Source organism: Narcine bancroftii, chromosome 3, assembly GCF_036971445.1.
Source record: "Narcine bancroftii isolate sNarBan1 chromosome 3, sNarBan1.hap1, whole genome shotgun sequence".
NCBI lineage: Eukaryota > Metazoa > Chordata > Chondrichthyes > Torpediniformes > Narcinidae > Narcine > Narcine bancroftii.
This window is the reverse complement of record NC_091471.1, coordinates 192,249,463-192,273,817: the sequence shown is the minus strand read 5'-3', so window position 1 is coordinate 192,273,817 and position 24,355 is coordinate 192,249,463. Positions and strand designations below refer to the sequence as shown.

General features: G+C 42.2%; 1 protein-coding gene across 1 annotated transcript in view; it reads left to right on the top strand.

Moving 5' to 3' along the window:
• Positions 1 to 12,736, top strand: part of htra3b (HtrA serine peptidase 3b) — a 49,203-nt gene extending 36,467 nt beyond the window's left edge. Inside the window, exons 8-9 of the mRNA XM_069926166.1 lie at positions 8,717 to 8,812; positions 10,770 to 12,736. Of these exons, the coding sequence (XP_069782267.1) occupies positions 8,717 to 8,812; positions 10,770 to 10,935 (262 nt within the window). The 3' untranslated portion in view covers positions 10,936 to 12,736. The remainder of the gene's footprint in view (positions 1 to 8,716; positions 8,813 to 10,769) is intronic.
• Positions 12,737 to 24,355: the final 11,619 nt, after the last annotated feature.

The following is a 24,355-nucleotide window of genomic DNA, read 5'->3' as shown; positions in this document are numbered from 1 at the left end:
GAGGTTACCTGGCAGGATTCTTGGCAGTGTGGAGGAGCAGAAGGATCGTCAGCTCCAAGATGTTGAATAGGAGGTATGGTATGTTGGTCTTTATTAGTCTGGTGATTGAGTTCAAAATCCATGAAGTTATGTTGCTGCTCTATAAACTGTGGTTTAATCTTCCTTGGAGTATTATGCTCAATCCTGATTGGCTCATCAGATGAAGGATATGGAAGCTTTGGGGAGAATGAGCAGAGGATTTATGCAGATGTTGCCTGAATTGGAAAACCTGTCTTATGAAGAATTGTTGAGCAAGCTGGGGTTATTCTCTATGAAGCAGTGAGGATGAGGGGTGACTTAATAAAGGTGTATATGATTATGAATGGTATATAGATACAGTGGGCAGCCACCACCTTTTTCCCGGAATGGCAATGGCCAAAGGCAGAGGACATTGGTTTAAGGTGAATAGAGGAATGTTTAGGGGAGATGTCAGAGGTAGTTTTTAATATACGGAATGTGATGGGTGGGAGGGCGTGGAGGGTGGAATTGCTGAAGGCTGTTGCAATGAGGACATTTAAATGACTCTTAGGTAGGCATGTGGATGTAAGAAAAAAGATGGAGTTTATACGCTGTGAGAGAGGGAAAGGGTTTGATGAATGTGATGTAGGTAGTTTAGTTTATTTATATAGCACATTCAAAACAACTCGCATTGATCAAAGTGTTGTATAGATCATAAATTACATCTTAATGTAAGCATCCATTTAAAGCTCAGTATAAAGCGGGTACGAGGTTTACAATTATACATTCAACATAGTAACAATCAACAATCACCTCAAAATGCTTGCAAGTAAAAATACAACTGCAGCCTGGATTTAAAAGAGATAGGGGCTGTAATAGAGAAGGGGTGATCTCACCTGAATTTGTGATTTGAGTGCAAAACAATCAAGCACCCTAAATTGGCCAATCTGAAGGGACTTGAAGTGGAGAAGGGCACTAGGAGATCGATAATGTAGGCGGCCCCGATCCGGGCAGAAGCAAGGGGGAGGCGGCGGCCCCGGGCTCGGTCGAGTGAGGCAGGCGGAGGCCCCGGTCCGGGCAGAGAGTTGGAGGCGGCAGCCCCAGTCAGGGCACAGGGAGAGCAGTGGCGGCCCCGGCCCCGGTCCGGGCAGTATGGACCGACATAGGAGGGGAGGCAGACCCCTCCAGCCCGGGTAAGAAACCTGCATAGGAGAAGGCCACTCCGATATAAAACCTACGACCCAAGGACCTCGCTGCCACATCCCAGCTTGCTTGGCCACGGCACACGAACCATGGGTGTAAAGGGTGGGGCCAGTACTGCGCACACTGCACTCCACCTAAAAGCTCCTTTGCGCAGGCCCGAGGACAGGTCCACGTCCTCCCCCTCCACGTCCTCCCCCTCAAAAGATGCTCACAATCTCAAGCTAGCATGCTGGAACATCAGAACCATGCTAGACAAGGCTGACAGCCACCGACATGAACGTCGGTCTGCCCTCATTGCACATGAACTCCTCAGACTTGACATCGACATAGCCGCTCTCAGTGAAGTCCGCCTGGCAGATGTAGGCAGCCTCCAAGAACGCGGCGCGGGCTACACACTCTACTGGTCTGGCAAGCCTTTGGATGAACGACGCCTATCTGGTGTAGTCTTCATGGTCAAGAACTCCATTGCCTCCAAACTCGAAAACCTTTCGACAGGCCACTCGGACCGAATCATGTCCATGCGACTCCCCCTTCAAAACAAGCGTCGCATCACCCTCATCAGTGTCTATGCTCCAACCCTCCAGGCGGAACCAGCAGAAAAGAACAAGTTCTACACTGACCTGCGCAACCTCATCCAACGCACCCCTACAGCCGACAAGATTGTCATCCTTGGCGACTTCAACGCTCGCGTCGGCAAAGACTCAGAAACCTGGCCAGGAATCCTGGGCAAGCATGGTGTCGGCAAGTGCAACGACAATGGGCGCCTCCTGTTGGAGCTCTGCGCGGAACAGCAGCTTGTCATTACAAACACCCTTTTTCAGCAGAGGGACAGCCTGAAGACTACCTGGATGCATCCCCGATCCAAACACTGGCACCTCCTGGACTACATCCTGGTGCGAGAAAGTGACAAACGAGATGTGCTCCACACCAGGGTCATGCCCAGCGCGGAATGCCACATTGACCACCGGCTGGTTCGCTGCAAGCTCAACCTTCACTTCAAGCCAAAGCCCAGGAAGAGTAAAGCCCCCAGAAAGAGGTTCAATGTTGGAAACCTGCAGTCAGACGAAGTGAGAGGAAACTTCCAGGCAAACCTCAAAGCAAAGCTCGACGATGCAATCCGCCTCACGGACTCGTCCCCTGAAACCCTCTGGGACCAGCTGAAGACTACCATACTGCAATCCACTGAAGAGGTACTGGGCTTCTCCTCCAGAAAAAACAAGGACTGTTTCGACGAAAACAGCCAGGAAATCCAGGAGCTGCTGGCAAAGAAGCGAGCTGCCCACCAGGCTCACCTTTCAAAGTTGTCCTGTCCAGAGAAGAAACAAGCCTTCCGTCGCGCATGCAGCCATCTTCAGCGCAAACTCCGGGAGCTCCAAAATGAGTGGTGGACTAGCCTCGCCAAGCGAACCCAGCTCAGCGCGGACATTGGTGACTTCAGGGGTTTCTACGAGGCTCTAAAGGCTGTATACGGCCCCTCACCCCAAGTCCAAAGCCCGCTGCGCAGCTCAGACGGCAAAGTCCTCCTCAGCGACAAGATCTCCATCCTCAACCGATGGTCAGAACACTTCCAATCTCTTTTCAGTGCCAACCGCTCAGTCCAAGATTCCGCCCTGCTCCAGCTCCCTCAACAGCCCCTAAGGCTAGAGCTGGATGAAGTCCTCACCAGGATGAGACATATAAGACAATTGAACAACTGAAAAGTGGCAAAGCAGCAGGTATGGATGGAATCCCCCCAGAGGTCTGGAAGGCTGGTGGCAAAACTCTGCATGTCAAACTGCATGAGTTTTTCAAGCTTTGTTGGGACCAAGGAAAACTACCTCAGGACCTTCGTGATGCCACCATCATCAACCTGTACAAAAACAAAGGCGAGAAATCAGACTGCTCAAACTACAGGGGAATCACGCTGCTCTCCATTGCAGGCAAAATCTTCGCTAGGATTCTCCTAAATAGAATAATATCTAGTGTCGCCGAGAATATTCTCCCAGAATCACAGAGTGGCTTTCGCGCAAACAGAGGAACTACTGACATGGTCTTTGCCCTCAGACAGCTCCAAGAAAAGTGCAGAGAACAAAAAAAGGACTCTACATCACCTTTGTTGACCTCACCAAAGCCTTCGACACCGTGAGCAGGAAAGGGCTTTGGCAAATACTAGAGCGCATCGGATGTCCCCCAAAGTTCCTCAACATGATTATCCAACTGCACGAAAACCAACAAGGTCACGTCAGATACAGCAATGAGCTCTCTGAACCCTTCTCCATTAACAATGGCGTGAAGCAAGGCTGTGTTCTCGCACCAACCCTCTTTTCAATCTTCTTCAGCATGATGCTGAACCAAGCCATGAAAGACCTCAACAATGAAGACACTGTTTACATCCGGTACCGCACGGATGGCAGTCTCTTCAATCTGAGGCGCCGGCAAGCTCACACCAAGACACAAGAGCAACTTGTCCGTGAACTACTTTTTGCAGATGATGCTGCTTTAGTTGCCAATTCAGAGCCAGCTCTTCAGCGTTTGACGTCCTGTTTTGCAGAAACTGCCAAAATGTTTGGCCTGGAAGTCAGCCTGAAGAAAACTGAGGTCCTCCATCAGCCAGCTCCCCACCATGACTACCAGCTCCCCCACATCTCCATCGGGCACACAAAACTCAAAACGGTCAACCAGCTTACCTATCTCGGCTGCACCATTTCATCAGATGCAAGGATCGACAACGAGATAGACAACAGACTCACCAAGGCAAATAGCGCCTTTGGAAGACTACACAAAAGAGTCTGGAAAAACAACCAACTGAAAAACCTCACAAAGATAAGCGTTGTCATACCCACACTCCTGTTCGGCTTCGAATCATGGGTCCTCTACCGGCATCACCTACGGCTTCCACCAGCGTTGTCTCCGCTCCATCCTCAACATTCATTGGAGCGCTTTCATCCCTAACGTCGAAGTACTCGAGATGGCAGAGGTCGACAGCATCGAGTCCACGCTGCTGAAGATCCAGCTGCGCTGGGTGGGTCACGTCTCCAGAATGGAGGACCATCGCCTTCCCAAGATCGTGTTATATGGCGAGCTCTCCACTGGCCACCGTGACAGAGGTGCACCAAAGAAAAGGTACAAGGACTGCCTAAAGAAATCTCATGGTGCCTGCCACATTGAACACCGCCAGTGGGCTGATATCGCCTCAAACCGTGCATCTTGGCGCCTCACAGTTCGGCGGGCAGTAACCTCCTTTGAAGAAGACCGCAGAGCCCACCTCGCTGACAAAAGGCAAAGGAGGAAAAACCCAACCCCAACCAACCAATTTTCCCCTGCAACCTCTGCAACCGTGTCTGCCTGTCCCGAATCGGACTTGTCAGCCACAAACGAGCCTGCAGCTGACGTGGACATTTACCCCCTCCATAAATCTTCGTCCGCGAAGCCAAGCCAAAGAAGAATGTAGGAGGGAGCTAGTAATAGGAACATAGGAACATAGGAAGTAGAAACAGGAGTAGGCCAAAAATGGCCCATCGAGCCTGCTCCGCCATTCAATACGATCATGGCTGATCTAATTTATGACCTAACTCCACCTACCTGCCTTCTCCCCATATCCCCTAATTCCTCTATCATGTAAAAATTTATCTAATCGAATTTTAAATATGTTTAATGAAGCAGCCTCAACCACTTCCCTGGTTGGATAATTCCAAACATTCACTACTCTCTGGGAAAAACTATTTTTCCTCATCTCTGTCCTAAATCTACTCCCCCGAATCTTGAGACTGTGTCCTCTCGTTTTAGTTTCCCTGGCCAGCTCAAAAAACCTTCCTACATCTATCCTATCCATACCCTTCATAATCCTATATGTTTCTATAAGATCTCCTCTCATTCTTCTGAACTCAAGCGAATACAATCCTAGATGATTTAATATTTCATCATAAGTCAACCCCTTCATCCCAGGGATCAACCTAGTAAACCTCCTCTGGACCGTCTCCAAAGCCAGTATACCCTTCCTCAAATATGGAGACCAGAACTGGACACAGTACTCCAGGTGCAGTCTCACTAGTACCTTATACAGTTGCAACATTACCTCCCTACTCCTGAATTCAATTCCTCTAGCGATGAAGGCCAACATTCCATTTGCCTTCTTAATAACCTACTGCACCTGCAACCTAACTTTTTGCAATTCATGCACAAGCACTCCCAAGTCCCTCGGCACAACAGCATGCTGTGGTTTTTCACCCTTTAAATAATATTCGGCTCTTTTATTTTTCTTGCCAAAGTGGATAACCTCACACTTACTAACATTGTACTCCATCTCCCAGACCTTTTCCCACTCATCCAGCTTAACTATATCCCTCTGCAGACTCTCCACATCCTCATTACAATTTGCTCTTCCACTCAATTTAGTGTCATCCACAAACTTGACTACACCACATTTTGTTCCCTCCTCGAAGTCATCAATGTAAATGATGAACAGTTGTGGGCCTAACACTGACCCCTGCGGCACCCCACTTACCACTCTCTGCCAACCTGAAAAACTCCCATTTATCCCGACTCTCTGCCTCCTGTCAGACAACCAATTTTCAATCCAGGCCAATATATTTCCCTGGACTCCACTTTCCTGTAACTTACTGATAAGTCTCTTGTGCGGCACCTTATCAAACACTTTCTGGAAATCCAAATATACAACATCAACCTATCCACCGCACCCATTATATCCTCAAAGAATCCTAACAAGTTTGTCAAACAAGATCTTCCCTTTTTAAAACCATGCTGCGTCTGCCTGATTGAACCCTTACGTTCCAAAAGTTTCACTACTTCATCTTTAATGATGGCTTCAAGCATTTTTTCCAACCATAGACATCAAGCTAATTGGCCGATAATTTCCAGTCTTCTGCCTACATCCCTTCTTAAAAAGTGGCGTGAGATTTGCTGTCTTCCAGTCTGCCGGGACCTGCCCAGAACCCAAGGAATAAACTGGAGAACTTTAAAATCTAACCTGATCCGTACTGGCAACCAGTGAAGGGAGGCGAGAATAAGGATGAGATGGTCCCTCTTCTTTGCTCCTGTTAGGAGCCTTGCTGCCACATTCTGAACCAGTTGCAGACAGGATAATGTCAACTGACTAATAACCATGTAAAGAGAGTTAGAGCAGTCTAAACGGGAGAAAATGAGTGTTTGGATATCTTTCTTGAGGTCTTTCAGTGACAGCAATGATTTGATTTTGCCAATAGTGTGGAGTTGGAAAAAGCTGCCTTTTAATACTGCATTGACTTGTTTGTCAAACTTGAAGGTAGAATCGAATATCATACCAAGGAATTTGATGTGTGGTTTAATGAGGGTGGATAAGTTACCAAGGGTATCGGAGATAATGGGGGGGAGGTGGGGGGGGAAATAGGATGATCTCAGATTTGCCTTCATTTAGCTGCAGGAAGTTTTGAGCCATGCAGCACTTTCTGTCCTCCAGACAGTCAATGAGGCTGGTTATCTCTGCCTGATCATTGGACTTCAGGGGGAAATAGAGCTGAGTATCATCAGCGTAATAGTGGATGGAGATGTCATGTTTTTGGATGATACTTCTGAGAGGAAGCATGTACAAGGAGAAGAGAATGGGGCCCAGAATAGACCCTTGAGGGACCTGCAGGAAAGGAGAGCAGACGATGATGAAAATTTGCCATTGTTGACTGAGAAAGCCCTATCACTAAGATAAGATTTAAACCAATACCGGGCTGTGCCGTCAACACCAACTCTCTTTATCAGAGGTGATCTATTAAAATAGCATGATCCACCATATTAAACATTGCACTAAGGTCATGGAGAATTAGAATGGTGGAGCTTCCTGAGTCAGTGGCGACAAGCAGGCCACTATATACTCTTAATAAGGCCAACTCTGCTGTGGTAGGCAATGTAACCTGACTGTTTGATATGTTGTTTTGATGTAGGTGACAGGAATGGCAGTTTAGAAAACAGGTCTGTAATTTAGGTGTATGGTTAAGTTTTTTTTTCAGGAGGGCATATATATAAATATATATGTCATATATAGGCACAACAATGTGGGCAGGAGGGTCCATACTGGTCTTCTATAAGTAGGAGTGTCATCTTAGTGGGAACACAATAATGGCTATATCACTGTACAAGTATTCTGGGGCAGGAGATTTTGGAGTGCTGTGGGATTGTTGAAAATGACAGAAGGAGGTTCAGAGGTTCCTTTTATTGTCACATAATAATACATAAAAAAATGTAATATGCATAATGTCCTTCAACGTTTCTCTGGTGTATGGCAAATAAAGAGTCGTCCTGAGCACTTCCCATTCCCCTAACAATAGGAGAAAGAGATGCAAAAGAGAGTCCATTCAGAGTCTCAGAGTGTCTGTGGATTTGCCACCAGCAACTCCTGCAGCCTCTGCAGGATGAAAGCCTCCAGATCCAAATGATCAGAAAGCCTTCTGCATCTGAGGCCCCTATGGGAGCCCTTCTTGCCCTCAACGCCCTCTCAAATCACAGTTTTGAAACCTGGTTCCCATGAGTAAGTCTTCAGCAGCTTGCAGCCTGGTATGAATCCTTTGACTGTAAGTTGTCAGCAGCCTGCAGCCTTTGTGAGTCCTTTGACTGCAAGCCACTAACAGTCTTCAGTCAATGTAGGTCCTTCAGCCACTTCAGCTCCTTGCTGGTCTGCTGTCATAATCACTGTTCCATAGGGTCATCTCTGCTTTCCCTTCTCGGTGGTGGGTGGGGAGGGGGTGGGGGGTGTTCTTTTCACTTCTGGTGCTTTGAGCCGGTCTGCTACTCCCTGAAGCCTGCAACCCCTCGTGATACACTTCCAAGCATAGGCACCACCATCTTTGGGCACAGTCCTGAGGTTGCAAGATTTTAATTAAAAATACCATTGGCTCCTTTCACATGCCGTTTAAAGCCTGTAAAGAGGCATTGGTATCAGGACCATGCGGTTGAACCCTTTGGAGCAGCACTGTGTCTCTATTCTCCCGGGTCTGCACCAGTGACAGCGCTGCCTTTACAGCAGCTCTGGCAGTACCGCCAGTTTTTAAAAAATTAAAGGTGAGGGCAAGTGAGCTGATTGAAACACAATGTTTACTTTCATTTTGAGGCGGGAGGATTGTTATTGTTTCATATCATGAAAGAAAACCCCCAAAAAAACACAAACTGATTTCTCTTGCACTTCCTGTTGGGTTTGCTGTGTTGATAAATCAACATCAGCTAGCTATCCTGCTCAAGTTCCTTGCCTCATTCTCATTTGTCAAAGAAGCAGATTAAAGTCTCGGGTTGCAGGATCAGTGTGCAGACATCAGCAGAAGGGATTTCTGCTTTATTCATCACCTTGGTTGCAAATTAACAACATGAAATGGTGGCAATACATTAAAAATACAGGTAAATTTAAACCAGAGAACCTTTGCTCATTATTCGTGTTCATTATGTCAATGGGATTGCATTAGCACTGTTTTTGTGCATTATGAAGTTTTTTTCCTCATACAATTGTATTGCAATTTGATTTATTTGTTCTCCAGCTATTTCTAATTCTGTTCTTCTCCAGCCTGATTGAAGAAATGAAGCAAATAAATCCTGATTTTCCAGATGTCAATTCTGGCATCTATGTGCATGAAGTGATTCCAGATTCACCCGCAAACAGGTAGGGTCTACCCTTCTGAATCCAGTGCAAGGAATATGCCATAAAGGATGGTACAATAAAGGATTGGAAGAGTCTCTCTATGCAACTCTAGGGAATTCAGCAGCTGTTTTGTATTCTGTTGCTAGGAATATTCGTGAAACGTGCTTCAAAAGTTCTGTTTCAAACTGTTAGGCTGCATTATATTGGCATAATAATTGAGTAAAAATTTCTCCAACTAAATGTGAGAAGAATGCAACCATTAATTTTGGTCCCATATCCATTCCAAAGCCACTGAATATATAAATTTTTCCGTGACTCTGAAACAAACTCATCAGGTTTGGATATAATCTGCTTTATCTCGGTTTGCTTTTTCTATGCCCGTAATGCCTTTGATTTTGGTCCAAAGCTCGCTCCTGAAATGCTCATCCATGCTACAGACTTGATATTCTATTCTACTGCTGCCTGCCTCCTTCATCTCACCTTTTATAAATTTAAAATCATTGGTTTAAACAGCATAAAATGAGCCCCAACTCTTCCATGCTGATCAAGTTGATATTCTGGGCTAGTCCGATTTGCCTGCATATGGTCTTTATCCTTCTAAACCCTTCTTGTACATATTTCTGTTCAAAAGTCTTTTGAAGATCAAAATTGTACTTGCATCTATAGCTTGTTCTGACAACTCATTCCAGATATGGACCACCCTCCAACTAAAAAAGGTTGCCCCTCCGTTCCCTCTTGCATCACTCCCCTCTCACCTTAAAAGCTGTACCTTCCAGTTATAGAATTGTCTACCCTGTATTTTAATTAAAAAAAGACTGAGCATTCATGTTATCTATGCTTCTCATTATTTTAAACCTCTGTAAGGACCCCCCTCATCCTCAAAGAACCCAGGGAATAAAGACCCAATCCCTCCAGCCTCTCAAATCCTGGCAACATCCTGGTGAATCTCTTAAGGAGCCTTTCCAACTTATTGACATCTAAAATTGTTCATTTGCAGTTCTCTGCTTCTCATTTCTGCCTGTGCTTTCCAAATCCACACTAAAGACAGGGAGTACTATATGTGACAATTCATTTTGGAAAAACTGTAGGAGCCCTGTTGCCCACTATCAATGGGGTGAGGATCCAAGAGTGAGATTAGAATCCCTCCAATAAAGATTGAAAGGACATTGGTAAAATATTCTTCAGATGGCAGTCTGTTAGATGGCTTGGTTGGTGGATAGGAGAACAGCAATGGGCAGGCAGCTGCAGCCAGACACCTGCATGTGTGGAGGTATCCATACTAACTGCTGTCTGGGCGAGATCAGGGTTGGAGAAATTGGTAGGTGTAAGTAATATAGTTGCCGTCAGGGAGCCATGATACTGGAGCCACCATTAGGGGTTGGGGAAAGCTGCAGCCTATCTGAAGGCCAATGGGGAGCTCTCTATTTTCTTTTGGCTTATCAGGAACTCTGACTGGAGAGTACTTGTGTTTGCCAATTGGACCTTCCATCCTTGGGAGTTAGCACATAATGGACCACGTTCTTCAGTTTGTGAGGTTTTGTGGGATGAATTGCGATGTGCTTATAAAATTTTAAGCAAGAAGAACTGGGATTTAGCTGCTCGATTTTGATAGTTTAACTATTCCAATTCTCTCCATTGGGAAAGGTAGTTTGTTGAGTGTTAAAATTAAGGTGACAATGCCTTCTGAAACAAGAGCTCTACCCATAAAACTGCATCAACAGGCAACATAAAGTATTGCTTTCGGAGTTATTTTCTAATGTGATGTTGAATGTGTAACACAAGTTTGATAGCCATCCAATGTGCCAGAATCAATGCAAGTGGTATTGTTTGTAGCAATGAATCTCAGTGTCCACTGGGATTTAACTTCATATATAGTTTATATGTTCTTTTATATATTAAGATCTCTTGTTCTGGTTGGAATAAATGTTTAACAATAAGTTTATTGTCACTTTTAAATATTTGATTTCCTTACTACCAGGAGTGGAATCCAAGATGGTGATGTTATTGTCAAAGTGAATGGAATCCCCTTGAAGACAACAAATGACATGCAGGAAGCAGTGATGAATGAATCTCCTCTGCTGCTTGAAGTTCGCAGGGGAAATGAAGACATACTTTTTAACATTGAACCTGATATAATTATGTGACTGAAACTATGACATTATAGTTAACCCTCTCCAGTCTGGAATAGTCATAATTGCTGTTTTCATTGTTAAAGCTGCTGGAACAGAGAGCAAAGTGGAGCAAAACAGCTGTTTACTATATTCCAGTTATCTATAGCAAAAGGCACCACTCCAGATTACACCCCACTAGAAAGGCTTGATAAACTACCCTTGATAGAAATGTTTAGTGCTTGTATGCAATCAATGCTATTCTCATTCTTGTCTTCACTTCGTGTGAATGCTTGAGAACTTGTTATTGGAGAGAAATTGCTCAACAGTGCAGGATAAACTTGTATTACTTAGTGCAGTAAAAACTGCTCCTCTGGAGTAGAATGATGCTGTCTTGATGAGCTCAGCAAGACTCTTCCACATCTGCCATGGAAATTAAGGGGCCCAATTCTTAGCTACCTCGCAGAAACCAGATGGTAGAGGCAAAGATTCAGTTAAACAAAGGGTTGTCATTAAACCCCCTAAAACACTATCTTTCTGTGTTTTTTTTACCCCATTCTTTTGAACAGAAAATTAAAAGGTTAAAGGTGGGATCATTTTTTAAAAAATTGTGTAAATTTGTCCCACTTGATGATCTTATTTAAAAGTCAAAAAGGAAACACTGACAGCTTTTCCATACAAAAAACGAAGAAATAAATTATGGACCAGAATTTGACAATAAATAAACTGCCACAATTTTGTAAAATCTCCACCCATGTAGAGTAAATCTACAGTGATTGGAAAATTTTCCATATTTAGTTATGTTAACACTTATTCCTTTGATTTACTCTATTGAAAACTCATGTTTTGCCTTTGGTTTCCTTGTGGACCAGGAGCAAAACTGTAATTCCAGGCTTCACAATGAAGCCAGTTGAAATTTAAAACCTCCTATTTGTACCTTTAATAGCTTTTGACATCTTCACAACTCATTCCCCTTCCTTCAATCACCTCATTGATTGTCTCAAACTGACCTTGGAACCTCAGGTTTCACTCATGGACAAGAACTGTTCAGGTTGCTGAATGTGGCCTCTTGTGCCAAATTTCTCTCGTGTCCCACTGGCCATGTTCAGGTGGGTTATCACAAATCTGAGCAAGGAGGTACTCTGATCATTTAGAACAACTATTTTCAATGCTTTTTCAACTGTAGTCCCCCTTTCCTGTGAAGCAGTCAAGTCTGTACTTCTCTCTTACCAATCACATTAAAAAATACAAAAATATATTTATGTATGCGAGGTTCGAAGAAAAAGCCATTACTTAAATATGCTCTGTTCCCCAGATGGACCATAGGGCCCCCTGCTTTCAGAATCTGGGTTTATGCTTGATGCAGAATTCACTGTAGGAATTGTCTCATTTGCTTTTCTTACAGTGGGGAGGTAGTGGAATCCAACAATTTTTTTTGAAAAAGTGAAAATTCAATAATGTTAATATTCACGTTTATTAACTCTAATTCCTCAGGCAAGTCAGATTTAGAAACACATTTTAAAATATTCTTTAAAATAATGACCATACAGTATTTTATTGAAACACTAATTGAATTGTTAACTGTGACTAAGAGCACTTCTGTATACAGAAGAACAGCATCTACAGAAAACATGAAGTATTGGTAACCATTCATTCATAAATATGCACGTTTTTGAATAGCAAATGGATACTACAATGCATAGATATACTTCGTGATATGACAACATGCAGTAATCAGTTAACATGACAGGTTTAAATTGTTATAGAGATAATGTGAACAATTAAACTGCCACAGTTTTGTAACATCATCAGCCATAAAGGTAAATCTGTAATGATCTGCCATGTATAGCTACATTGACTTTGTCCACTGACATTTTCCATTGAAAACCCATGCATTACTGTCTTCTGTTTCAAAAATCCTCATTTTCTCTTTTGGGTTTGGATATCCTGTTGCAGGCAGTGAAGACAAGTGGTGGGGCCTCTGCCACCTGAAAATGATCAAGTTTGGCCAAGAAAATAGAGCTTTAAGGGGAGTTAGCATGTCACTAGATGAAAGGAAATCAAATGCCTCGACAACTGATTACCTTACCTGAAATCAAACCAGATAGCATTTGAAATTCCTCAGCTATGTTTGAGAATCAGTCATAGTTTTGGCCAAGGTTTTCCAGTACAGGCATCATACATGCATATCTAACAAGGTTGAAGATTACACATACAAAGCCTGCTCACTGAAGGCAGAAGAAATCAAATTTAACCAATTATTGCTCGTTGCCTGCTCTCAATTGCCAGTAAAATGATTGAAGACATAATAGAGATTGCCATTAAGCAGCACCTATTTACCAATAACTTTACTGTCAGTGCTCCATTTGGGTTCCATGAGGATAATATTTGAAGTCAAGGAATGATGCCCTTGATGTCAAAGTGAATGTTAATTGTGCATGATCAGGAAACACAGGCCAGACTGAAATCAATGGGAATTGAAGGGAGTGCTTTGTACCACTCCAAGACTAATGAATTCTACTACCAAGAACAGTTTACAAATAAGATCACCTATACCTGCAGATACCCCTCCAAGTAACCTATCATCCTGATATGGAAATAGAATGGAATGTGGACTAAATCCTGGAACTTCTTGAGTTACATTGGTCTTCGGGCTGTAGGTACATACATGGTTGTTCCAAATAATGAAATAAATGTGGCTGCTCTTGCTGTGGTTTGGTTAAATGTTATTTAATGTGTAGATACATAGAAGATGCTGGAATCCAAAACTAAATGCATGATTGGAGGAACTCAATGGGTCCAGCAGTATCAGTGGGGGGAAAAAAAGTCAACATTTTGAGCCAAAATGCTTTGAGTCTCGATAAAGGCTCATAACATTGACTTTTTCTTTTCTCTCCCTGATGTTACTTGACCTCCTGAGTTCGGCCAGAAGATTGTGAATAGTTGTTTAATGTGTAGTTGGTTTATGTCCACTGGTGGATTTATGGCTTTCTCAAGATGGATGATTGGTGTTCCAATTACAGATGTTTAGTTAAACAGCTCTACTTGCAAGTAGGTATAATTGCTGTTCTGGTTATTGATAGGTTGGCGGTCTCTACCTGTAGATGGATGATGTCAGTATATTCAACCTATTCTGCCTCTGGATGGATTACAGATATATTCTGGCTAGTTACATTAGACATGATTACAGGATTGTCCTAGCTGGAGATGGGTTACGTGGCAGCTTCAATTGTTGGTAGGTTACATGGCAGTTCTGACTGTAGGTTGATTACATGACTGTTACATCTGAGGGTTATAGTTTTCTAAATGGAGGTTGGTTATCGACCTTTGCCAGCTGCAGAGAAGTTACAGAAATGTTTCAATAATAATTGGTTACTTGGTGCGCAGGCTCTATGTGAATAATGTTGCTGCTCTCTAGTTTGGTTACAGAGTGTGTACCAGGAGTGCAGCTGCAGGTAGATTGCAAGGAACACAGGCTTATTCTGCCTCTGGATGGATTTTACTTTGCTTTGTTACCAGGCAGCGTCATTTCTAACTGGGCTGTGTATATGTGGATTATTGGCCTATTCTAATTATTGATGGCTAATAGCTGTTTGCTTATCATTAATGTTTCAACTGTGGATTGCAGGCCTATTCTGGCTTTAGGTTGGTTATAAGGTGTTCTGTAAGTGAAGTTGGGGCTGATCTGGCTTGAGTGGTAAACTGGGTTGTTCCAGCTGCAGGTTGGGTTTACAGGACTGCTCTAATTCTAATTGGATTGTTCAGGCTCTATGACAGGTTTGTTTGTTGTGGCTCTTTTTGGTCACTGAACTGTTTCTCAGTCACATTTGCCTCAGTATTTTCACCTGGTGCAACATCAATAATCACAAAAGACAGTTGAGAAACTGATAGGCTTTTATTAACAACTGTAAACCTCATTGACTGATCAAGGCAGAGTGAAATGGAGAGCCTGCAAAGAGCTATGGGTAGGATCAGTCTCGGGAGGTGTGTCCAGCCAGCAGTAGCTAATCATAGTATAACATTCACCCTTCTCTGTTTGTTCAATTTAGACTAATATCTGTTAGAAATCACCAGAATCCACAATCAAGTTTAGTGACTGAACAGTTTGAAACTTTGATCAGAGAGACCAGATGTGGAGATTTCTCAAAATAATAATTTGGAGGAGGAGACTCAAGTGGTAGACTAGCCAATGCCAATGGTAGTTAACAATTTAGATTTGGACTTTGAGGTATTTGATAAACTTTCTCATGACACACTTGATAAGAAATTCAGAGAAAATTGTTAATCTAGTAAATTGACAAGGTTAGCAAATAGATTTTATGGAAATTCAGTCATCTATCTTGAACCTAAACTGGATAGAACAGTGCTTTCTGAATTTTGTAAACATTTTGAATTTTGGAGATCATTGTGTGTAAATTATTCATGTCATGGATGAATGCAAAAAAACCCAAAATATTAATGGCCTGTGGCCCTTTCCATCTAGTTCAGCTATTCTCAACCTTTTTTTGGCTATATCTCCTTCCACACCCCCTCCACCTCTTCCTGGACTAAGTTCATGGGCTCCATTCCTGTGAAGCAGTCAAATTTTGCTTTCTTCTGTACTTATACAGACTAGATTTTAAAAAATGTTTTGAGAGGTGAAAAGAAAACAAGGCTTTTGCTTAAATGTACTATGGCAACTGGGGATTGGCTGGACCCCCTGTGGAGAATGGCTGATCTAGCAGACTGCAGTACAGGAAGATAACAGAAAGAGGCCCTCTATTTAACATGCCTTAAGTGTAATGTTTAGTGCTAGGTTCCACTCTGAAGGAAGGCTGTGTCAGCCTTGGAATTTGATTTAGTTTTACTCCAAGGATTCAACTGCAGAAAGATTACACACATTAGGAATTCATTTCCTGGAAGCATAATTGCCTTTTTTATGTAGTCAAGTAAGGTCATTGAACATGCCAGAACACAGTAAATTAGAAAGAGATGGTCCTAGTTCCTCAAATAGTGCCTATAGTTTATTTGACCGGGAATAACTTTAAATTTCACAAAGGACCTCACTGAAGGATCAACCTGTGTTATGCATATTTTTTGCAGCAAAACTGGTTCAAAAGAAATGATAAAAATGGTAATCAACTAAAGTGGAGGTGACTGATTGAGGCTGGTAGATTATGAGAAAGCATTTTTACAGACAAGAAACTTGAACTAAATAAAAGATTATGGACAACACGCCATTACTTCACCTCCAAGGCAAAATAGTCAGATTCACCTCAAGAACATACAATTGCAAGCTAAATAAATGTTTCATCAGTTTCCAGCTCAAAGTACTTCTGTATTGTAAAAATAGCGAGCCAGTTAAACTTGCAACAAACTTAAATCTGACATGTGATTTAAATTTGCATTTAAAATATGCAACAATTGATTCAAAACAATGCAAAACTATTTTTACTCTGGACCAATCCAGTTGACTTGTGCATGACATCTTGGTTCCATTAATGGAAGCCCTAGATCCAAAACTCCATTCAATTTCCTTCCTGAAATGACAAAGGATGATTCATTTAAATGGACTTTGCCCTTCACATTGCAGACAGTGATCCTAACCATTAGGATTTTTCAAGGGAACAGCAGTCACACAACATCTGTGATTGTGATGAACTAGAAAACAAACAGCCATCAGAACACATTTCTTAAATTGTAATGGGGCAGGTAAAATGCTTAAAAGGATTCAAGGAAAAAATCCTAGAAATTCTTTCTCTGAATGTCAAGAAAAAGCTAAGGAGCTGAGATATATACCCTGCAACTAAAATTTGTTCCTTCACAGATATAAATCTGGTATCTTCCCTGGAAACTTGGCAAGATTTGATTTGGCTGCATAAAGCAGCAGAATTCCAATTCTCTCAATTACCATTTAATGAATCTGCTCTCAATCATCAGCGAAGGGAGTAGAAGCAGTAGTTTACAATGTGAACTAGTGGCATCAACTCAGCAATAATCAGATCACAAATACTCAGTTTCTCTTTCACTGGGGCACCACTCAATCAAAGCTCAACACACTCTTATCAAAATGTGGCCAAAAAGCAGTTGAGAATGACTGTCCTTCAATGCAGTATTTGATTGTATTGTGTCCCAGTAAAACTGAAGTGAATGGGCATCAAAGGGGGAACGCTTCACTGGGTTACATTCACACTGTACAGAAAGCAAAATAGTTCATGATATTGGAGGCCATCAACTCAGCCCTACCTCATTGCCACTTCTTGTTCCAAAGGGGTGTGTTGTGACCTACTATCAATGTTTGCTGATAATGTTCTGTTTCAAGCAAAATAATTAGAAGATTAAAAATTCTATGCTTCTTTGTTGCAAAAACTGGAGAATTGATTGTAAAATTTATACAACAGGTTCCATAGAACAATCATAGCCAAAAACAGAGTCTAAAGAGATGACTCCTGTGACATTCATGATGAGTTCCTCACTCTCCAATTCATGGTAAGCATTAGTCACCAGAATCTTAACTGGACCAGCCACACCAAAACTGTGGTTGCAGGAATAGATCAGAGACTGGATATCCTGCAATGAGAGTCTTTTCTTCAGACTCCCAAACATTCTCCAATGCCTACATGACATAAATTAGGAAATTGATGGGAAAATCTACTTTTGCCTTGATAAATGTCTGACCTAACTCAAAAAAACTTGACACTATCCAACTAAAACATAACCCACTTGACTGGTACAGAATAACCATATGAAGCGGTCACTTATTCTATTATTACAAGCCGTCGCTGGAATGTGCACCATCTACAATATCCATAGCAGGTGCCCATCTAGTCAACTCAGACAGCATCTTCTTCACCAGTGACCTCTACCACTAAGGAAGACAAGTACAGGTGCAGGAGTGGCATTTCACTGCCTGCAACTTCTCCACATTGCACAAATCCTGACTTGTAAATGTATGCTTTTCCTTCATGGAATAAAAGCAGAAATGCTGGGGGAAAAAAAACTCTTCCAGTCAAGCAACATCTGTGAAAAAAGAAACTAACTATTGTTTTGTGTTATTCAGAACTGATTTAAAAAAAAAGCAAATTAGTCCAAGTAACCAAGAACATGGGGAGGGCAGTGAATGGAACAGCATAAATGCTAATAGGCTGAAATGATGGACAGCTCTTGAATAGATTGTTATAGAGATAGGTTTATAGCACAGAAAGAGGCTCTTCAGCCTAAATTTGTTCACGCCAAATTGTCTACCCAAGCTAGTCCCATTTGCCCGTGTTTTCTTCATATCCCTCTAAAACAATGGTTTTCAAACTGTCCCCCAAGTTCACATTCCACTTTAAATATTCCCTATGCCATAGGTGCCTGTGATTAGTAAGGGATTGGTTAAAGCGGTATGTGAGAGGAAAGAAAAAGGTTTGAAAACCACTGTATTAATCGTACCTAATTGATTTGTTTCATTAACTCCAAAGGAAATGGGCCAATGACAATTTTTCTCAAGCAAAATATTTCAGTAACAATTGGGTCTCGAGCAGCGATTCTCAACCTTGCCTTCCCACCACACATACCACCTTAAGCAATTCTCTTACTAATCACAGAGCATTTATGGCATAGGGATTGCTTAAGGTGGAATGTGATTTTGGGGGGCAGTTTGAAAACTACTGCTCTAAACCTTTCCTTTCCAATCTTTTTTAACTACTGCAATTGTACCACTGAAAATGTACCTACCTCTGGCTCTTCCACAAATCTCCCATGCTTTCCTCTCTCACCTTAAATCTATGGTCACTGTTTGTAGATTTTTCTTCCGTAGTATGGGGGGGGGGGGGGGGGAAGGAAATAACTATCTTTTCAATGCTCCTCAGTCTCCTATTCTCCTCTCTTTACAATTCAAACCTGCCAGTCCTGGTAACATTCTTATCATTCTTTTTTGTCCTCTTTTCTACTCAATTATAGATTCAAGATTTAATTTATTGTCGTAGTAATAAAATAGTGTTCTATGAAATTCTCTTTTGCCTGCTCCAAGGCAGAAAGATTCGCCACCAGCAGGAATTGTCTAGGCACCTCTTACATTTCTTAGAGAAAGAGAGTGTTCCCCCCAACCCCCCCCCCCCCACCAGAGTCACCGAGTGTCTGTAGATTCACCTCCAGCGCTTCTACAACCTCCGCAGTCCAAGCCAATCCCAATTTCCCCAATGACTCCCAATCTCGACCCGACCCTGTCCCTCATTTATTGCCTTCCCCACACAAAATCTGAATGGGTTTATTCACCTGGTTTATCAAACAGCCCTGAATTGATCTTCCCTCTTTGACCAAAACTCCATCCAAATAGGCTGATCATCTCTGCTCACTAACACCTCATGATGATCCTGGCCCTTCTTTCTTTCTTGACTGGCACCCCCACATTCATGACCTCTCCCCTGAAGTATTCTCTTATTCCAGGTATGGCCCATTTATGATCCAAATTGATTGTGCACCTCAATCCCTCCACCCCATCCTCAACTCTTGTTTAATCTGCAGTCATTTACTGATCTGTCATCCCTGACCCAATGCTTTTTCCTTGACCACTTATCCCTCTCAAACCCTGCAAGGGGCCAGTTCAAAATTTCTGCCACCTTCGACTGGACACTCAATCTTTTCTCCATTGATCTGTCCTCTATGAATTGGAGCTGACTTTAGATTGTGGAAAACATCCAATAGGTCTGTGAGCCTTCTGATCTGAGTTTGCTTCATGGAAATTATAAAAGCAGGAGTTGGTGATTCAGCCCTTTGACTTTACATCACCATTTAATATGATTGTGGATGATCATGTGACTTCAGTAACCTATTCCTGCTTTCTCTCCATACCCCTTGATCTTTTTCGCTATAACGGCTTGAACCAACTTCCCTTTGTATGTATCTTATGAACTGCCCATAACTGCATCCTGTGGTAGAAAGTTCATCATCTTTTCACAACTCTGTCCTAAATGGTTTACCCCTTATTTCTAGACAGTGAGCCCTTCTTCTGGGCTTCCCAACATGGGAATTTTTTTTTTTCTGCATTTCATCATTCATGTCCTGTCAGAATCTCCTATCTCATATGAGACCCCTTCTCATTCTTCTAAATTCCAATGATTATATCTAGTTTATTCAGTCTTTCTTCATATGTCAAGTTAAGGCAAGTCAACTTTACTTATCATTCATACCATGCTTGTAGAGTAGAACAAGATAGAGTTTCTCCAGGACCATGGAGCATATTTACATATATGTAAGTTAGGAAAGCAGTTAACAGTTTAAAATATTAAGGTACTAAGACATATACACTATCCATGATGCACTATCCACATCTATACTGAGAGTTCAGGAGCCGATGGCTTGGGGGGAAAAGCTGTTTCCCACTCTGGACGCAAGGGTCCGAGTGCTACGGTACCTCCTGCCAGACAGCAGAAGGGAGAACAGTTTACATGCGGGATGTGTGGAGTCTTTCACAATGTATATTGTTTTCCATCTGCATCAAGTGTTGTAGATGTCCTCCATGCTAGGAAGAGGTTCCCCAAATGTCTTTTCCGCTGACTTCATTATCCTTTGCAGGGGCTTACAGTCTGGGGTGGCACAGCTTCCAGATCAGGCATGATACAGTTGCACAGGATGCTCTCATACATCCTCTGTAGAATGTAGTGAGGATGGAGGGTGGCAGATGGACTTTCCTCAGCCTTCACAGGAAGTAGAAGTGCTGCTGAGCTTTCTAGGTGATGGAATTGGTGTTAAAGAACAAGGTGAGGTTCTCCACCAGGTGCACTCCAAGGAACTTGATACTCTTGACGACCTCAACAGTAGAGCCGTCAATGGTCAGGGGACTGTGATCTCCCCGGGCCCTCCTGAAGTCGACCACAATCTCTTTTGTTTTTTTTTTAATGTTCAGATACAGGTTGTTTGCTCTGCACTAGTTTGTTAGTGACTGCACCTCGTCTCTGTACGCTGCCTCCTCACTCTTACCGATAAGGCCCACCACTGTCGTGTTGTCACCGAACTTGATGATATGGTTTGAGCTGTGCTTGGCTGTACAATCGTGGGTCAGCATAGTGAACAGCAGTGGATTGAGCACGCAGCCCTGGGGGCCCCCCGTGCTCAGTGTGATCGTCTTAGAAGTGCTGTTTCGATCCAGACTGCCTGAGGTCTCCCCTGCCACAGCGGAAATCAGTCTGGTGAACATTTGCCCCACCCACTCAATAACACAAATGCCCTTCATCAAATTAGGAAATCGTATACTCTAGGTGTGGCCACACCAGGGTCCTGTACAACTGCAGTTAGACCTCCCTGCTCCAGTATTAAAGACCACTCATGGTAGAGACCAACATGATAATCACTTTTTTCACTGCCTGCTGATAATGAAAACCTTCAATGAGTATTGCATCATGACACCCATGTCTTACTACACCTCCCTTTTTCCTATTTTTTTTCACTATTTGGGTAATAAGCTGCCTTCCTGTTTTTGCACTGAAGTAGATAACCTCACATTTATCGACATTATACCACATCGACTAGGCTACCCTCTTAATCTGTCCTAGTCACTCTGCAGCCGCTTGGAATCTTCTTCACAGCTCATATTTGCTACTCAGCTGAGTGCCACCTGTACATTTAGAGATATTACATAAGAACCTTGTGGCACCCCACTAGTAACTGCCTGCCAATCTGAAAAGTAGACATTTATTACCACCCTGCCTGCCTGCCAACCAGTTTTAAACCCATTCCCTCTTATACCATATCCTCTAAATTTAAACATTTCCAGTAATCTCTTGTGTGGGATCTTGTCAAAGTCTGTTGAAAATTCAAATACACCACATCAATTATAAGAACACTCTGGGCTGCTGACTATCAGGTCCTGGGGATTTATCTACTTTTAACACTATTAATGTACTTGTATCAATTTCTACCAATTCCTCCTCTCAGCGAGTTCCCGCAATTTTACAGTGTATCTTCCTCACTGAAGAATTAATCCAATTGATCTACTTTATGAATTCCTCTAATTCTGGCTGCAATGGACCTGCGTTTACCTTAACTAATCTCTTCCACTTTACATACTGATTAAAGCTTTTGTGATTATTTTTCATATTTCCTACAAGTTTATTCATAACGTTATTTTTTGCATGCCAATTAGACCCTTTGTCTTCCCCTTAACTCAAAATTCTCTCAGTCCTCTGGTTGGTGCTTCTCCTAGCCAACTTAGATGTTCCTTCTCCAGTTTTAATGTTTTATGATTTCCCTCATCACAGTTAAGGCGCCTTACCCATACAGGGACGTAGAGTTTTTGAAGTTCTTCCACTTAATCTTTAAGTATCTGCCATTACTGTCAGCCCATGAAGTGTACTCAGTTAGTTTATCCTACTCAATTCATGCCTCATATCTTATTTCGATTCTGAATCCAAGTCACTGATGTATCAGTGTCACTCTCCACCCTGATGAAAAATTCCACCATATTGTGGTCACTTTTCCCTAAGGATTGCTAACCAATCCTGCCTCATTGCATAGCACCCAATCTGGGATTGCCTTCTCTCAAGTTGGTCCCTCGACATATGGATGGATGAATCCATCCCTCACTCATCGCTTGCAATCCTTCTCCACTGTCTTGCTACCAATTTGGTTCTCCCAATTTACATGCATATTGGAGTCACTCATAATAACCACTCTTATTTCTTGGTTGATGGCATATACAACCTTACTACTACTGTTTGGTGATCTGAACACTACTCCCACTAATGTTTTCTGCCCTATGATGTCTCACAACTTGACCCATACAGATACCTCATGATCTAATATGATGCCCTTCCTTAAAATTGCTTTAATCTCCTCTTTAATGAGCAATGCCACCCAATCTTCTTTATCTTTCAATCTATCCTTCTGGAATGTTGAGTATCCTTGAGTGTTAAGTTCCCATCACTGATCATGACAAGCTTGTCATAACTGTTAATATCTACTGAAGTATCAATAGAAAACATGTAGAACTGTTAGTTCAACTTATAGAGAATGCTCCCTGCTTTGAGATACTTGGCTCTTTTTAAAACAGTGTCCCTTTAAGTTTCCTCCAGACTTTCCAAACAAACAGTTTGCAAAGCTTACAGTTCAAAAAAAAACATTTAAAATGCGGTTAAAGGACTGGTTATTACTTCCATCATCATGTTAACTGGACTGCATTCACTTGAAATGCCATGAGGTCTGTGGTGTGGAAAAGCAATGGCTGTGTTGTGATAATGTCTGTTTTAAGGTCAATGAAGGGACAGTATTTAATCATGTAATCTCTTCTCTGCTGATATAAAAATTCATTCATGGGAAATTTTATAATTGTTTAGTTTTACTGACGGAAATTTGCAGACATCCAATCCAACGAAACAGGAAATTTTGGCTTGATAGTGATCAATTTATTATTTTGTTTGGACCCATGCAAATCAATTTACCCTTTTAAGCTGATCTATCAGTATCAAATTCTGGACGTCTCATGACACTCTTACTGTTCATAAGGCTATTCGGTCACTGAAAATGGGAAGATGTGGATGTACCAAGCAAAAGAAAGAAGCAATCTTATCCCAGGAAGTTTTTTGAAGTAAGCTAATCCTTTATATCATGAGGGGCTCAGTTGGATGTGGTACCATTGCTGAGGCATGAATGAGAAATCTGTTGGCCTTACAAGATTGCTAAAGCTCGTATCACATTTGTCATTTAAGCATCCTAAAATCTCTTAAGTTTGGAACAACAATGTAAAGTGACATGCAAAACAACCACAGTTGAAATAGATTGCATTTGTAAATACGTCTGCATTGGGAACAATGCTAAGAAAAAAAAATGACTTCAGTGAGATAAATCTCAGCATCGACCTCACCTCTTCCTGATCATCTTTTCAAATTTGAAATAGCTATAGAAAACAAGTAGAATTGAAGCAAAAGTGCCAAGGTAAGTAGTCGATCATTTATTTGATTATGCATTTGAAGGCGCCAGAAGCAGCCATGTTGTGTTCAGTTCTGCGAATGAATGCCTGCGGCAGAGCGTGAGGTGCTCAACTAATCAAGTGAGAGTTGAGAACTGCTCGGCATAATGATTCACTTGCTCTGTGTCATTATGGAAGGGGTTTACATGCATACATGCTATCCAATTTAACAATGTGTCACTTGAAGCCCTTTTCAGAGCTTGCATGCATGCTGCTGTCGCAACATTGGAACATAGGAGGCTCAATAGTGGGTCCAAAATGCATCTGATCCCATTCTTAATTTCTCCAAATGTCATCGGTCTTTCTTGGATTTTTATAGTTCCTTTAGCTAAAATCTGGGTGATTTATGGTAAAATGGAGCGAACAATGAAACCCACAGACACAATGAAAAGAGAGGCGCGAACAGAAAAATACTTCAGATCCTGGAAATCTGAAATGAAACAGAAAATGATTAGATTCTAAAATTGGTGGGGGCAGAGTCTGTGGAGAGAGAAACAAATAATAATGTTTGAAGGAATTAGATTTTTTCCG